The 15202-nt window shown below is 34.8% G+C and overlaps 4 protein-coding genes across 5 annotated transcripts; 3 read left to right on the forward strand and 1 right to left on the reverse strand.

Moving 5' to 3' along the window:
• Window positions 1–617: 617 nt before the first annotated feature.
• On the reverse strand, window positions 618–6151 carry LOC117575439 (forkhead box protein P1). Of its 2 annotated transcripts, none has more exons than XM_052006713.1 (7): window positions 5546–6151; window positions 5293–5470; window positions 5044–5227; window positions 4464–4508; window positions 4267–4343; window positions 4107–4208; window positions 618–1555 (listed from the first exon to the last, which is right to left on the reverse strand). In XM_052006713.1, exons 1-7 carry the CDS (start codon window positions 6088–6090, stop codon window positions 1058–1060), a joined length of 1629 nt encoding a protein of 542 aa, XP_051862673.1. In that variant the 5' UTR covers window positions 6091–6151; the 3' UTR covers window positions 618–1057. The 2 variants fall into 2 exon arrangements, with proteins under 2 accessions (XP_051862673.1, XP_034115533.1); XM_034259642.2 differs by lacking the exon at window positions 618–1555 and adding an exon at window positions 2726–3745.
• A 2512-nt stretch (window positions 6152–8663) lies between these two features.
• Window positions 8664–9609, forward strand: LOC117575440 (zinc finger protein 830). Its single transcript, XM_034259644.2, has 2 exons — window positions 8664–8797; window positions 8915–9609. The coding sequence occupies exons 1-2, from the start codon at window positions 8700–8702 to the stop codon at window positions 9549–9551; spliced, it is 735 nt and encodes a 244-aa protein (XP_034115535.1). The 5' UTR covers window positions 8664–8699; the 3' UTR covers window positions 9552–9609.
• A 443-nt stretch (window positions 9610–10052) lies between these two features.
• LOC117574359 (dolichyl-diphosphooligosaccharide--protein glycosyltransferase subunit STT3B) lies at window positions 10053–13089 on the forward strand. Its single transcript, XM_034258193.2, has 5 exons — window positions 10053–11543; window positions 11604–11794; window positions 11953–12423; window positions 12481–12679; window positions 12741–13089. Exons 1-5 carry the CDS (start codon window positions 10152–10154, stop codon window positions 12810–12812), a joined length of 2325 nt encoding a protein of 774 aa, XP_034114084.1. The 5' UTR covers window positions 10053–10151; the 3' UTR covers window positions 12813–13089.
• Window positions 13090–13552: 463 nt separating this feature from the next.
• LOC117574361 (putative hydroxypyruvate isomerase) lies at window positions 13553–14900 on the forward strand. The gene is made up of 4 exons (XM_034258194.2): window positions 13553–13828; window positions 14125–14239; window positions 14299–14474; window positions 14554–14900. The coding sequence occupies exons 1-4, from the start codon at window positions 13633–13635 to the stop codon at window positions 14859–14861; spliced, it is 795 nt and encodes a 264-aa protein (XP_034114085.1). The 5' UTR covers window positions 13553–13632; the 3' UTR covers window positions 14862–14900.
• The last annotated feature ends 302 nt before the right edge of the window (window positions 14901–15202 follow it).

A 15202-nucleotide genomic window follows, 5' to 3' on the forward strand; every position in this document is an offset into this window, starting at 1 on the left:
AATTAAATATCATTTATGTTGATTTGGAAATAAACGTAGACTTTATAGATTTAGATCCATATACTATATTTATATATGTTATTTGATAAATTACAAATACTGATGAACAGTCAGATAATAGGATTATAAAAATTGCTTCATCAAATCTTAAAAATTTAATAGCTTACTTAAAAAACACATGTTTTTTTTGCCACAACAATGCGGAATCCTCATAAAAAATTATTTAAGCTCGACCATGCACAGAGGTCAGCAAAAAGCTGCTCCAATGAACACACCAGCGATTTAAAGCAACGGCGTCGACTGCTTCCGACGGCAGTTGACAACGGTCAACAACAGCAGTCAATTGCAGTGTCAATGAAAGACCGTTAATCCTCAACGTTATCGGGGTGGGTCGCCCTCATGGTTGCTTGAATTCATATTAAAGAGATGCCACCTGAAATTAAACTAGGCAAACACCAAAGAGCAAATGCGAAAGGCTACCAGGTCCATCATTATGCATTCTAATAAATAAATGTGTATATATGTATTCACATATATAAACATTTACAGACATATGCATATACCATATGTGAGCACTTGAGGGCGCCAGAGCATGCTCCTCATTGTTGTTTGTCCCTTCGAAATGAAATTCTGACTTTTGATGAAGTATGCTTTAATTCTAAATTAAAAGTTTTTAGTTTTTATTGTCTTTGAAGAAACGTTTTTAAAAGGGTTTTAGCAATTCACATTTTCTGAAGATTATTAGTCACATAGTTAGTCAAAGTATAATGGACTCCAAAGTTGAAAATGAAATTACAAATTATGTGCTTCGTTATATTGATGATTTGTATGACAATGTTTATTAGGAATAAGTTAATGGCTCAAATTAAAAACAAAATATACAAAAATTGGTTTGAGTTTTCATCTACTTACACTTAACTAAATGATAGCTCTTAATTGTAGTTGGAATGTGTCGAATCCAACTGAATGAATCAAATTCGTATTAAATCTCAAACATTATCATTCCCCCCTCAAATAAACAGCAATGCATATTCTAAGTATACAAAGAGTACTCTCATTAATGGTATAAATTATTGACATTTCTTTGAAAAATTGTGGATGAAGTATCATCGATATTGATAAAGTCATTAGACACGGATACCAATGTCTCGGAACTCTTCATTGATTTGGAATTCTTATTTAAGCAGTCACTCGCATATAAACTACTCTCTTCATCGTGCTTCTTTTCTTTCTTGGTTCGACTTCCACAGTTGAAGTTAAACATATTCTGTTCGCTAGTTTCGTTGACATCGTTCAACTCAATTCGATTGTCCGGCTCGCCAATCATATTTGGGCAATTCTGACTGCAATTATCACAAGAGTGTTTATCAATGGGAATGATGCCTTCCGATTGATTTGAATTTGGCGACGAGGACGTCTCGTACTTACGAGGACGACCTCGGGACAAATGACGCCGTTTAATGAATTCATTATCATCAACCATCCAAAAAGAACCAAAGTCATCTTCATACCGTACAAAACACTTATGCAAAGATAAATTTGTTCGAATTGCATTCTACAGATTTCATGCGATATTTTACAATATAAGATTATCCGAATAAAAGGAGAGTTTAAGAACCGGGTAAGCCATTAGTAATAGAAGAAAATCAGAAATTGTTTATGAATAATGGAATAAAATAGTTTAAGTAGATAAGATATTATTTTTAATATTATTTAACTTACACGATTATGTTAATTTCATGGTAATTGAAATTTCTCAACAAAGTTTTCACTGGATTAGGAAAACGAATAAGAACCTCGTAGTTTAATGTAGTTATATGTAATTTAAATACATATGATAACGTTTATAAATTAACTTTCTTTGACTCAACCAAATTAAACTGCATTTTACAGTTTATCTTTCAAAATAAATATGCTAAAGTTCAATTATATCATACTTAAGCTTGGAAAAAGTTGCAAGCTCTATTTTTCTCGTCATAAACAAATTGCGGCCAACGACAAATAATTAAAAAAAAATTATCTTCATTGCCATTAGTTAAATATTAAAGTCCAAAACGAGAAAGCTATATCCAACCCAATATTACGTTTGTAATATTTGTAATTTTAATATAATCCTCGATGTTGGTTTTGATATAGTACATTGCAAATACGGACGGACAGGACTAGAACCCTATAAATACATACTTACCTTTATCCATTATTGAATTATCTTAGTATATATTCCGACTCACATACAGATTCAACACAAACACCACTCACAATGTACGTGAGCTCAAATACACACTGGTTTATTAAAAACCTGAGGAATGGGTGCTGTCAATTGCGGATTCGTATTTCTTTTGATTTTATTGAACGGGGGAAGGAATCGATAATGGACAGACTGGCGGACTAGCAAGCAGACTGACAATACCAAATACAGCAATTTACACTTTCTTATGAATATTTTTTATTTACTTATTTTTAATTTGTAGAGCGTATTTTATGTGGTTAACTTATAAAAGGAGACGGGATCCATCCAACCGTATATACAATATAGTCCATAGGAAGCACTTAGGTTTATTTTTATGTCATTGGATAATTATTATATTTTATGAGACTCGTTTATAAAATAGATTAAACACTTTTCATTAAGGCTTGAACTATCCTCCTGGGGATGAAGCACCACACACTTCGAGTTAAAATAATATTTAGACAAAAATTTCGATGACAGAAACTTATCGCAGACCTATAACTATAAATAAAGAACACTGTGATCAATCGGACAAATCAGACATCCAGATAAATAGTTAGGTGAACGACAATCGGACAAGGCAATAAAAGTTTCAGAGGACTTGAAGAATAACTCCAAGAGAGTTTGCACATTAGATTCCATTTTCACATTTTTTTATACTGGTTTTCAATTCTCTTATATTCCGTATGACGTTCGAGCACTCAGTATACATATGTACATATGTTATTACATACATATGTATGTTAATTAAAATAATATGCTACGACAGGTTGTTATGTTTTATCCATACATACCAAATACTTTGAATAGTTTTTAGAGTTTACACAATTTAACCAGATTAGTGAGCAATATAATTAACGCAGCAGAGCTTTGTACTCTGGGTCGGACGATATCGGACAAACATGCGGACAAGATGGCAGACGAACGTGCGGGCAAAATGGCGGACAGACAGGCAGAAAAAATGACGGACAGACAGGGTCATATACAGATAGACATAACGGAATTCTGGTTAAGGGATAGGGATAGCCGGAATTTTTCTTGTTTTAGCTCAATTCACACCATGTTACGACGTGATTAAAATTATCGTTGAATCTAATTTGCACACTTCCATCATAACAACACCGGATATAACACTTTCGAGCTTTGCTCTTTTGTTTGCTTTTACTGTTGTTTAATACCTTAAAGTTTAAAAACTTTTTAAATATACGATCTTAAGTATAACAAACTGAAAGATACTCTCTTAAAGCTATGGTTACATATAAAAGTATGATAAAAGAGAAGCATCCAGAATAAAAGTAAATATTCGCATTTGACACCCACATACCCAAAGTTTAATGCGATATAAAAATTATTATCCGTCGAATTTTTCACACCAGCCAAATTATTGGCAACAGCTGCTGTGCGTTGCGGTCTTCTCTTGTAGAATTCTATTTCATCTACAGTCCAAACGGCACCCTTAACGTTCTCAACGCGCATGAAGCATTTATGCAACGACAGATTGTGACGTACTGCATTCTGGGGGTACGCCAGTTTTAAATTTATTATTTAGTAATGCAAAACATTCTATATAATGATGTTATTGGTACTAATAAGCAATATTGTAAACTGAAATATACTTTTGCCAATTATATTTTATTAATCTCTCCATTTAAAATTTTAACAAGCTGAAATGGATTCCTAAGGAAGCAGAGCAATCTATCGGAAAAAGCTAAGTTACAAGAACATTTGAGTCGGAAAAGTACTTCATTCTAATAAACGATCTTCACTTTAAATATTAACCCGTTATTAAACATTATTCCCTTATCACCAAAGATTAAAATTCACAAATCTGACTTTATACCTATTAATACATAGGATATGTTGAAAATGTAAATACCTTCCAAGTGGCAGCATTTCTCCGGAAATAGCAAAATGTATTCTGGAACCAATTGTATATTTCATTCAGGGTCAACTGTTTATCAGGAGAGTCAATTATAGCCTAAAAACAGTGAAAAGCATTAGCAGTGACTAAAAAATTCAAAATCTTTGATAGTTACTTGTCTGATAAGCGAAGCATACGTAAAAGGAGGACGAACATCAGCATTTTTATAAAATTCTCTATTCCGTTGTATTTCTGTTAATTATAATCATAAGCAATAAAGAGTTATAATGGATGTATGAGAAGAACTAAAATTAAAATCATCAAAATACAGAACAAAACTTAAGCATTTCCACTTTCTTATACCTTACTCACCATGTTGAACATCAAGTCCTGCCCTCTCTAGCATATAAGGTAGGCCTACAATGTAGTACAGTTGAGTAGACAAAATAGTAGAGAAGTAGTGAAATTTGTTGTAGTAGAAGTAAAAGTAATAGTAGAGTAAATACAATTTGTAGTAATGTAGAGTATAAGTAGCATAAGTAGTAGTATTAGAGTATATATTAGAGCACATATTAGAGTAGAGGAGCATTAATAGAACTGTAGTAGGAGTAGCAGTAGTGAAGTAGTAAAAGAAACAATAGCATACTAAAGTAGTAGAATAGTAGAATAGTAGGTAGAAGTAGTAGCAGTATTAGAGTAATAGTCAAATTTGAAGTAGTAGCAGTAGAGTAATATTAAAATTTGTAGTATAGTATAAGTAGTAGTAGTAGAGTATTTTGGCATTCAGTGGTAGTAGAATAGAGTAGCATTAGTAGAGTAGTATTAGAAGTAGCAGTAGTAGAGTAGTATTAGAAGCAGTACCAGTTGAGTAATGGTAGAAGTAATAGTGTAAAGTAGAGGAGTAATATAGAATGTAGATCCATAGAGAGTATAGTTGAAGTAATTGACTTACCACCCGTTACTGAGAAAGTACTTTTCTCGTGGTTTCTTTTCTTCATTGTGGATATGTTAGTTGAGTTAACCATGGGCAGATTAACCGAATTAGGAGAATGTGACCTATACAGATTTCGAGCTACATTATTTATCACAATCGGTGCAGTTCCACCGCAGAAATTAATATCTGCCGCAGTTACATCCTATACATAAAAAAATGAGTCTCATTATTATTAGTAATGGATATAATTCAAAATTTCAAATATACCTTTCTATCTGTTTTTGTTGGGGATAACAGCTGTTTGGACAGGTAGAGATGATGCATCATAGCTTGTAGTCGATCTCTTTCTTTTTGTAGATGAGATTCCAATTGAGAAACAACTTGCATTTGCACACGAGCTTGAGCTGTGGACCGATCATCTAATCCATGCTCCGAATTCAGATGCCTGTAAGCCAGGCAGGTTTATTTCAATTAGGATAAAAGTCTTACATAATATATTATATTACACTACGAGACTCACTTGACAAAAGAAGCTATGTCTTCCAAATCCATTTCGCAACCTGGCCAGCGGCAAATGCCATGAGCAAATAAAGGATGATAATATTTGCGCACAGCAAACACATCGTGTATATGATTATATTCATTACTGTACATATCATTCTCTTTTGACCTTAGCAGCTTTTCAGTGTCTGACAAAATATTCTTCTCTTGATCAGAAATGAAATCCGGAAAGCTGTAAAAGTTAATGTCACCACCAGGCGCCATCGCATGCATTTGTTGGTTCTGAACCATTTGCATTTGGTTGGCAAACTCTGGGGCAAATACTGATTCTCCTGTGCTTGAAGCAGGTGAACTTGACTTTATGACATGGGCAGCGTAGGGCATTGCATTATTTAGAAAACCAGCTTTTGGAAAACAGCTGTTCTTAATCGGATCCGAACAGATATCGGGCGATAATGGCATGTGGTATCGCGACTTTCCAGGAGCATCTTTCGGATGCAATTTTTCAATTTGGGGAGACGCTTTATTGTCTTCTGGATACTCTTCTTCAGGAATCCGAAGCATATTGAATGATCTGAAATAAGTTATTTCAGTATAATACTATGAATCCGACAACATGAAATAATTAAAAGTTGATCAAAGTAGATATCATGAGGCTATCGACGTAAAATTATGAAATGCCTCAAAAACACGAAAAAAAGTTGTAGCATTGACTAGGACAATCCCAGTATTTTAATTAATTCATCTCACTTGTGATAGTAAATAGCAACCCATCGTCGTATTCCAACCAATAAAAACCCAAATATATTCCAACAAAAATATTTTTTTTGTGCAAATTAAAAATAAAATTTATTAAAAGCGGCACGTTTTTAAATTACGATACACATTTTAAATCTTCTTTGTTTTTATACCCGCTACCCATAGAGTAGAAGGGTATTATAACTTTGTGCCGGCAGGAAATGTATGTAACAATTAAAAGCAGGCATCTCCGACATATATATTCTTCATCAACATCAACAGCCGAGACGATCTAGCCATGTCCGTCTGTCTGTTATTCAAAATGGGTAGCGGGTATCTCACAGTCGAGTATACTCGACTGTAGCTTTCTAACTTGTTCTTATTTGTCGTTGACTTGATCAAATAATATCATATGTGTCATTTACATACTTCAAGGTCAGAGCGTCTTCTTCTTGTGCAATCAGATATACATACATATGTACACCGTTGTACATAGAAGAATAGCTCATGTCATTCAAAAACAACTCAATATTTTAGAAATTAACTTAGCAAATAATTTATGTTTTACCAAAAACTAAAAAGCTTCTAACATTGATTCTGATCATTTTTAAACTTCTATTGGGATATTGATTTTTATTTACAGTATACGAAGAAGCAAATTTGTTTTTATTTTAATAATTGAAGTCAGAAAATTCAAACAATATATTAACTTACTGAAAGCGTAAAGTAATACTGACAAAAAGTCAAGCTTGGCTTACAACTTCCGACGTAAATAGAAAACTCAAAAAAGCTACAGTTAACTACTATAAAAATTGGGATTGATCGACAATGAAATATCATCAACTCTTTTTCTATACTATATTATTGCTCTATAAAAAAACTGTCCATTTTACAAACTCTCATGTGTAGAAGTAGATTTTGTTTTTAGATCTGCTATCCCTAACTATTTTATGCTTCCACAGACTCCAAATATACTTCACCACGTTTAAACCTTAGATCGATAATATTGGATCTCGCAAAGCAACTGTCCAACTCCTTAAATAACTTTATGAAATATCGACTGTGATGGCACCCCTGCCTTTTGCATGTATACCCTGCCTTACCTATTTACATATCAAAGCAAGTTGAAATAAAATCGATCGTATTTTCTTGAATAACGATAATAACATTAACGAAGTTGCTACACATCCAAAATGGTCCATTTACGATATCCCCATGTGTATCAATGTATATGTACCGAAAATAGCAATGTACCAAACGAGATGCTGGTATTTCTGTTTCCATTTAATGTTGCAGGAACTACAGTGCAATAAGATCCATTTGGTAATGTACACAAATATACTAGTTTTGTTACAAATATGGCCACTAATATGGTTGCCGTGGTTATATTTGTATTCAATGAATGTATAAAGTACATTTACACAATCTGTACATATGTATGAGCAGGATGAAATTTTCGAAGTAAAAGAAGGAAATCAATTACATTGATTTTTTAAGTTTTCCTTTGTTCAGTAAGATAAATTTACTGTATCCATTAAGAAATATTTATATGTAATTGTTGCACAATAAAAGCGTAGTTTTTCGTAGACAAACATTATATAAATACTGAGATGTATACATACAAATAGCTATGCATGTTTGTATGTACAGTTGTGTGCATTGTCTACATGCACATGATATACAAATGCGAACATATACTTATAAAGATAATTGTATGTATATGCTTGCATTTTTGCAAAGCTGCAATTATAAAAATGACGGAAATGTAACCATTAAAAATCCATAAGAGTACATAAACGTATTCGCTCTTAGATGTCTCGCAAAATATTTCCAGACTTCTTACATACATATGTATGCCTATCCTTACAATTAGAATACTTAGGGTAGCCTAATTTTATTTTTGAAGAGACCTAAATTATATACATATGTACATATGTGAATTGCATATGCTAACTTAAATTGCTTAAAAGTAGCTAGTTGTACAAGGTTTCTACACTAAACTTAAAGTTACACTTGTATCTATGTGCATACACACATATGTATGTATGTACATACGCTTATCTGTATCTTGCAAGCAAATACATATCCGTTTATGTATGTGCTTACAGTCTTACACATGAACGTATGTTTTGTTCCTTAAAATTAAAGTACTTGTTTACATATGTAAGTTCAATTACATATGCAAACGTTTTTAAAACTAAACTATTCACAAATTTTCTTAATCAAACGTAAATAATTTTGCTGTTTTTGCAGAGAACAATTGGCAAGAGGCAGTGTAACCGAAGCTTATTCCTAAAATGGTTTTTGGTTGATTTGGTATATACCAGCATGAGTACCGTGGGTATAAATTAATCGATAGTTCGATAGCCGAGTAAATTGTGTCTTGTGTGTGTGTTTTGTCATCTCTATTATTTAATATTTACTTCACAACAAAAATGGACCAAACGAGGGAATTGTTAAAATCAAACTCTAAACTTCGACGTAAAACTGAGACAAGCTCGAAGTTCATAAAAGTTGACTCGCCCCTAGCAAAATATCCTTTTCAAATCATATTATTAATATGTTTAAGCCTTTTTTAATTCAGTACTCAAATGCAAGCATTTGCTTGTAAAGAATTTGCACTATTGGTTTTCTTAACTCTATTTAACACATATGATTCTGCAGGTAACTTATCGTGCGTTCTGTGCAGGATTCCCATCAAGGCAAACGTATGGAAAGTACACGTGAACTCAAAGCAACATAAGCAGAATGTGGAATTGGCCAAACAAAAGCGAACTGAAAGCGTACCTGTCGCAAAGCCCACAAAACCAAAAGCGGCTGAGCCATTGGAGGAAAAGGTTCCAATAATTCCAACAGAAAACATTGTCAGAAGTGATGCACCTCAACCAAAACCCGCTCAGTCCGAGAGTACACCAGTTAATACGAATCCCCAAAGTGTGTTGCCGGAAAAGTTTTTTGATCAGGAGAAATCTAACAAAAATAGTGATCACGATCCTGATGCAGAATGGACGAAGTTTCAACGTGAAATTAAGGAAGCTGATACCATTTCGAATATTATTGTTGCTGAGGAACAAGATAGTTTGAATATTAAAAGGCATTTGAAAGAAATCGACGAACAAATTGAAAACTGGAAAAGATTTGAGAAAATCAACGATAAAAAGAATAATCTATTAAAAAAGAAACGAAGAGAAAACAAACCTGTACAAATGGAATCAGAGTCGAGCTCTGGAGAAGAATCGAATGTAGACGACCTATCAGATTGGAGAATAAAAAGCGTTCACAAATAGCGAATAGAGTAATAGTAGACTGTATAGAGTAGAATAAAAATGAGATTGTAACTGAATTTCTCATTGTTGTTTAATATATATTATTTTCTGAATTTACAATATATCTTTCACTATTAATATAGTAATTTCTTGGGGATCTTAAGAAAACTTGAGACGTCCATTGTTCGTCTCTCATATTAAATATGAGTAATTTTTATTAAATTGAGAAATATCAGCAAACGATATTTGATGCTTGTCCCACGAAGATAAATTTTCACGTTGTATTGGCAATTCTATGAATTATATATGGAACAATGTAATGAAATGAAGTAATCAAAAAATTATTTTAAAATTTTTTTGAATACGAATAAAATATTACGAATGTTAGGTTTCCCATGCAATAGATATACCGATACCAGAATTCTATTTGGTAAGCCCAGCATGCGTTAAATAATCGTATCGTGTACGACAAACATCAACAATCGATAACAAATGACGTGTAAGGTAGCCCAGGCAATCGCCGGTATATTTTAGGCGACGTGTCTCAGTTGTTTTCCTGGTGGTAATTGTTAAGAAGAAATAAAATTATATTGAAAAACTGAGCACACAACACGTTCAAAAATGAACCGTAGCTCGAAAATATTCAATAGCAAGGTTGCCGGCTACAGCAGCCTTATAACATTTGCAGTGTTACTAATCGCCTGGATTGCCGGATTTTCGTCACGTTTGTTTGCCGTCATACGCTTCGAGTCGATAATCCATGAATTTGATCCATGGTTTAACTATCGCGCTACCGCCTACATGGTGGAACATGGCTGGTACAAGTTTCTTAACTGGTTCGACGAACGCGCCTGGTATCCACTTGGCCGCATTGTTGGTGGTACCGTCTACCCCGGCTTGATGATCACATCGGGCAGCATTCATTATCTGCTGCATATACTCAACATTCCAGTGCACATTCGTGACATTTGCGTCTTCTTGGCACCCGTCTTCAGTGGTCTCACCTCCATCTCCACGTATCTATTGACCAAGGAGCTGTGGTCACCCGGCGCTGGACTCTTTGCAGCCAGCTTCATCGCCATTGTTCCCGGTTACATCAGTCGCTCGGTTGCCGGCTCTTATGATAACGAAGGCATTGCCATCTTTGCGCTGCAGTTCACCTACTTCTTGTGGGTGCGTTCGGTGAAGACGGGCTCGGTCTTCTGGTCAGCTGGTGCTGCCCTCTCTTACTTCTACATGGTGTCCGCCTGGGGTGGCTATGTGTTCATCATCAATCTGATACCGTTGCACGTTTTTGTGCTGCTCATCATGGGACGCTACTCGCCGCGCCTGCTCACCAGCTACAGCACCTTCTTCATCCTAGGCCTGCTTTTCTCCATGCAGATACCATTTGTGGGCTTCCAGCCCATACGCACAAGTGAGCACATGGCTGCCATGGGCGTCTTTGTGCTGCTCATGGCTGTTGCCGTGCTGCGGCATTTGCAATCTGTCTTGTCGCGAAACGAGTTCCGGAAACTATTCATTGTTGGTGGCCTGTTGGCTGCTATCCTCGTCTTTGTCGCTGTCGTCGTTCTGACTGTGCTGGGCGTTGTCGCACCTTGGAGTGGACGCTTCTATTCGCTTTGGGATACCGGCTACGCAAAGATTCACATTCCCATTATTGCATCCGTGTCGGAGCATCAACCCACCACTTGGTTCTCGTTCTTCTTCGATCTGCACATTCTCGTTTGCGCATTCCCCGTTGGACTTTGGTATTGCATAAAGCAGGTGAATGATGAGCGCGTCTTTGTGGTCCTATATGCCATCAGTGCTGTTTACTTCGCTGGTGTAATGGTGCGCTTGATGTTAACACTCACACCAGTTGTGTGTATGCTCGCCGGTGTCGCCTTCTCTGGACTGTTAGACGTCTTCCTGCAGGAAGATGCCTCTAAGCGCGTAGCAAGTACGACTAGCTCGTTGCCCGAGACAGAAGATCAGGAGGAGTCGTTGGAGAAGAAGAGCTTCTACGATAAGGTAATGAGTTTTAAACATTTTCTTTATATTTTTTTATTAAAAGTCGTATCACATTCGCAGGCTGGCAAGCTGAAACACCGCACCAAACACGATACAACGCACGAAAGTGGCATTAGTTCCAACTTGAAGAGCATTGTCATCTTGGCTGTTCTGATGATCCTTATGATGTTCGCAGTACATTGCACCTGGGTCACTAGTAATGCCTACTCGAGTCCCTCGATTGTGCTCGCCTTCCACAACAGTCAAGATGGGTAAGCAGATATTAATTATATAATAGACTAGTTAGAAAAAAACAATTGGTTTTGTATTCTATAACCGCGGATGTGTCTTAACTTATCGTAATACGATACTTATGCTATGATTTAAGTAATGAGTAAAGATTGTAATAAGTTTCTCTTTTGTATTTCAGATCCCGTAACATATTGGATGACTTCAGGGAGGCCTACTACTGGCTGTCACAGAACACCGCTGACGATGCACGCATTATGTCTTGGTGGGATTATGGTTATCAGATAGCAGGCATGGCCAATCGAACCACATTAGTGGATAATAATACTTGGAACAATAGTCACATCGCCTTAGTTGGCAAAGCAATGTCATCCACTGAAGAGAAATCATACGAAATCATGACATCTTTGGATGTGGATTATGTCCTTGTCATCTTTGGCGGTGTTATTGGATACTCTGGTGATGATATCAATAAATTCCTGTGGATGGTTCGCATTGCTGAGGGCGAGCATCCTAAGGACATTAAGGAGAGCGATTTCTTTACTGATCGCGGTGAATTCCGTGTGGATGCCGAAGGTGCTCCTGCTTTACTCAATTGTCTGATGTACAAATTAAGTTACTATCGTTTCGGGGACTTGAAGCTGGATTATAGGTGAGCATTGTCACGTATTCTAGACAAGCAGTTGCAGATAATAAAATTCGTTTTTAGGGGTCCTTCTGGTTACGATCGCACACGCAATGCTGTCATAGGTAATAAGGATTTCGATTTGACGTACTTGGAGGAGGCTTATACCACAGAACATTGGCTAGTTCGCATCTATAGAGTTAAGAAACCATTTGAATTCAATCGACCATCTTTGAAGGCGAAAGACCGTCTCATCCCACCCACCAACTTTGTGTCTAGAAAGGTAACTAACAGTTAATATTCCAGGTTAATCATGAATTACAATTTTATATTCTTTGTTGCAGAACCTAAAACGCCGCAAAGGATTCATTAGGAATCGGCCAACCGTTATCAAAGGCAAGAGAACTTTGAAATAAATGACAATTATTTATGAAAAATTGTACTGCAATAAATAAGAAAAACAAAAGAAATATTAACAAACTTGTAATATAAGTATTTCAACCCATTTGAAATTAACAAAAAATAACAACAATTAACTGGGGAGCTAACAAAGAGAAGAAGCACAGTGAAAACTCCTCAATTGCAAAGAAGCATAGACTGTTATCTGAATATTGTAGCTATAAAAAGGCAAGGAAATGTTGTACAATTAATATTCAAATGAAAACAAATAAAAATACTGCTAAAAAATACCAACTGTAAAAGTATTTAATCTCTCCCATTCCTAGGTATCTTTTTTCATCATGCTCGGAATATGGAACCGATCACGCAGGTAAAATTTAGCCATAAAACAAAGACTTAAAAGTTCACCTCCAACAAAGTCACAACAGAGATAATAATTCTCATACATATGTACATACATACATATAATAATTATTATCACTTTGGTAACTCACACATGCACACGCACAGAAACACGCATAGCATATGTATGCGGGTTTTTTAGAAGATACATATATTAATTGCGGTTTAAATTCAGAAACAGTTGGATAACCCTTTATTTCTATAACACAAAGCTTATTTGTTTATTTATATGTGTATATGTATGTATATTCCTGTATATGTGTATATGTTTTCATATACACATGACAACACAGATAAGCAAAAACACGTATACGTATACATAAGCATGAACGAGTTTGTGTGTTTGGAGGTATTCTAACTTGCTCCCGTTTTTACTAAAGGTGCTACTGCAAAGCGATTTACAATCAGTTCATAATTAACGCTGCTCCACTCGACATGGCTTTGAAATTCTCTGCAAACTTAAATTTTCTTTTTACTGAAACGACAACATCCATATCGGAGAGAATTCGATTGGCTAGTCAAAATGGATTCAGGGCCGTAGAAATCCCATATCCAGAAGGAGAGCTTAAGGAAGCCGCACAGGCTGTGAATGATACCGGAATTATAGTCAGTCTCATAAACATAGCATTCGGTAAGTGAAAAGGTCAACAAAGGGCATACATTTATTTCATGAATTAAGAAAATACACATTTATGGATTATGTTCAACATCACATTAAAATGTAGATATGTGTACGTGTGTTTGTTAGATAGTGGATCCCGCTTTTGAATGTGTTTGTGTGATTTAAAGATATTTATGTGACAGCCACTTGTTATAAGTATTTTGTAAGTCACGAGTCACGTTCATGGTTTCGTTCATTTTTATGGGATAATTAAAATTCTAATTTTGTTATCAATCAATTTATTTATGAAATTGTTTTCGTTATAGACAAAACAAAGGACGAGCTGAAATTTGGGTCAACTAGTATCCCTGGACAAGAAACGTTGTTTAACCAGCAGTTGGATGATACGATTACATTTGCAAAAACTGTTAAATGCAAAAAGTAAGTAATATTGGATTCTTTAAAGTATGCTTTAAAATTAATTTCTTTTGACATTATAGAGTTCATTTAATGGCTGGCACCCGCAATGGTAAATCTGAAGCTGATCATTTGGCAACGTATATTTCAAATTTAAAAATTGCCTCAAGGAAGTTACAATCTAACAACATGTCTGGAGTAATTGAACCTATAAATGGATATATTATTCCTTCATATTTTATGAACTCGTATATTAAAGGTATAATACTTGATCAATTCATTATTTTAAAATCATCTGTACCATTAATCATATTTTTTGTATTATTTCTAATTGACAGCATCTGCGGTTTTGAAGGAAATCAACGTTGATAACATCAAATTAATGGTTGACCTTTTCCACCTTCAACATATTGCCGGAAATTTTACTAAGACCTTAGAGGAAAATAAAAATATCATTGGACATTTTCAAATTGCCCAAGTGCCTAACCGAAACGAGCCCGATACTCCTGGAGAGCTTAATTACGATTATATCTTTAAAACGCTAGAAGCCATTGGTCACCAAGATTGGATTGGATGTGAATACAAGCCTTTGACAACGACTGTTGAAGGATTGAACTGGTTTTCAAAATATAATCTTAAACTATAACTAGTTATAAAACTATCCCAATTTTTATGTAAATAAAAAAAAAAAAACAGATTATACTCACTTCATTTTTTGTTATTTCTTATATGAAATATCTTTACAAATTTAACAATAAAGGAAATTAATACAAAAATATGCGTTACCGTATGAGTTGAAATTGTATTTACTTCATTTCGGTTTTTTAATTCATTTTAATAAAAAAATATACATATAATAGAATAATAGCACAAGAAAACTCAACTGATGTACACAGGACATATGTTTCCTTCATGGACAATATTAAATTTGGGTGGGAATTTTTTGTAATAATTTGAGTAACTATAAGAAAAAATAAAAAATATATA

This window comes from Drosophila albomicans, chromosome 2R (assembly GCF_009650485.2).
Source record: "Drosophila albomicans strain 15112-1751.03 chromosome 2R, ASM965048v2, whole genome shotgun sequence".
NCBI classification, from domain to species: Eukaryota; Metazoa; Arthropoda; class Insecta; order Diptera; family Drosophilidae; genus Drosophila; species Drosophila albomicans.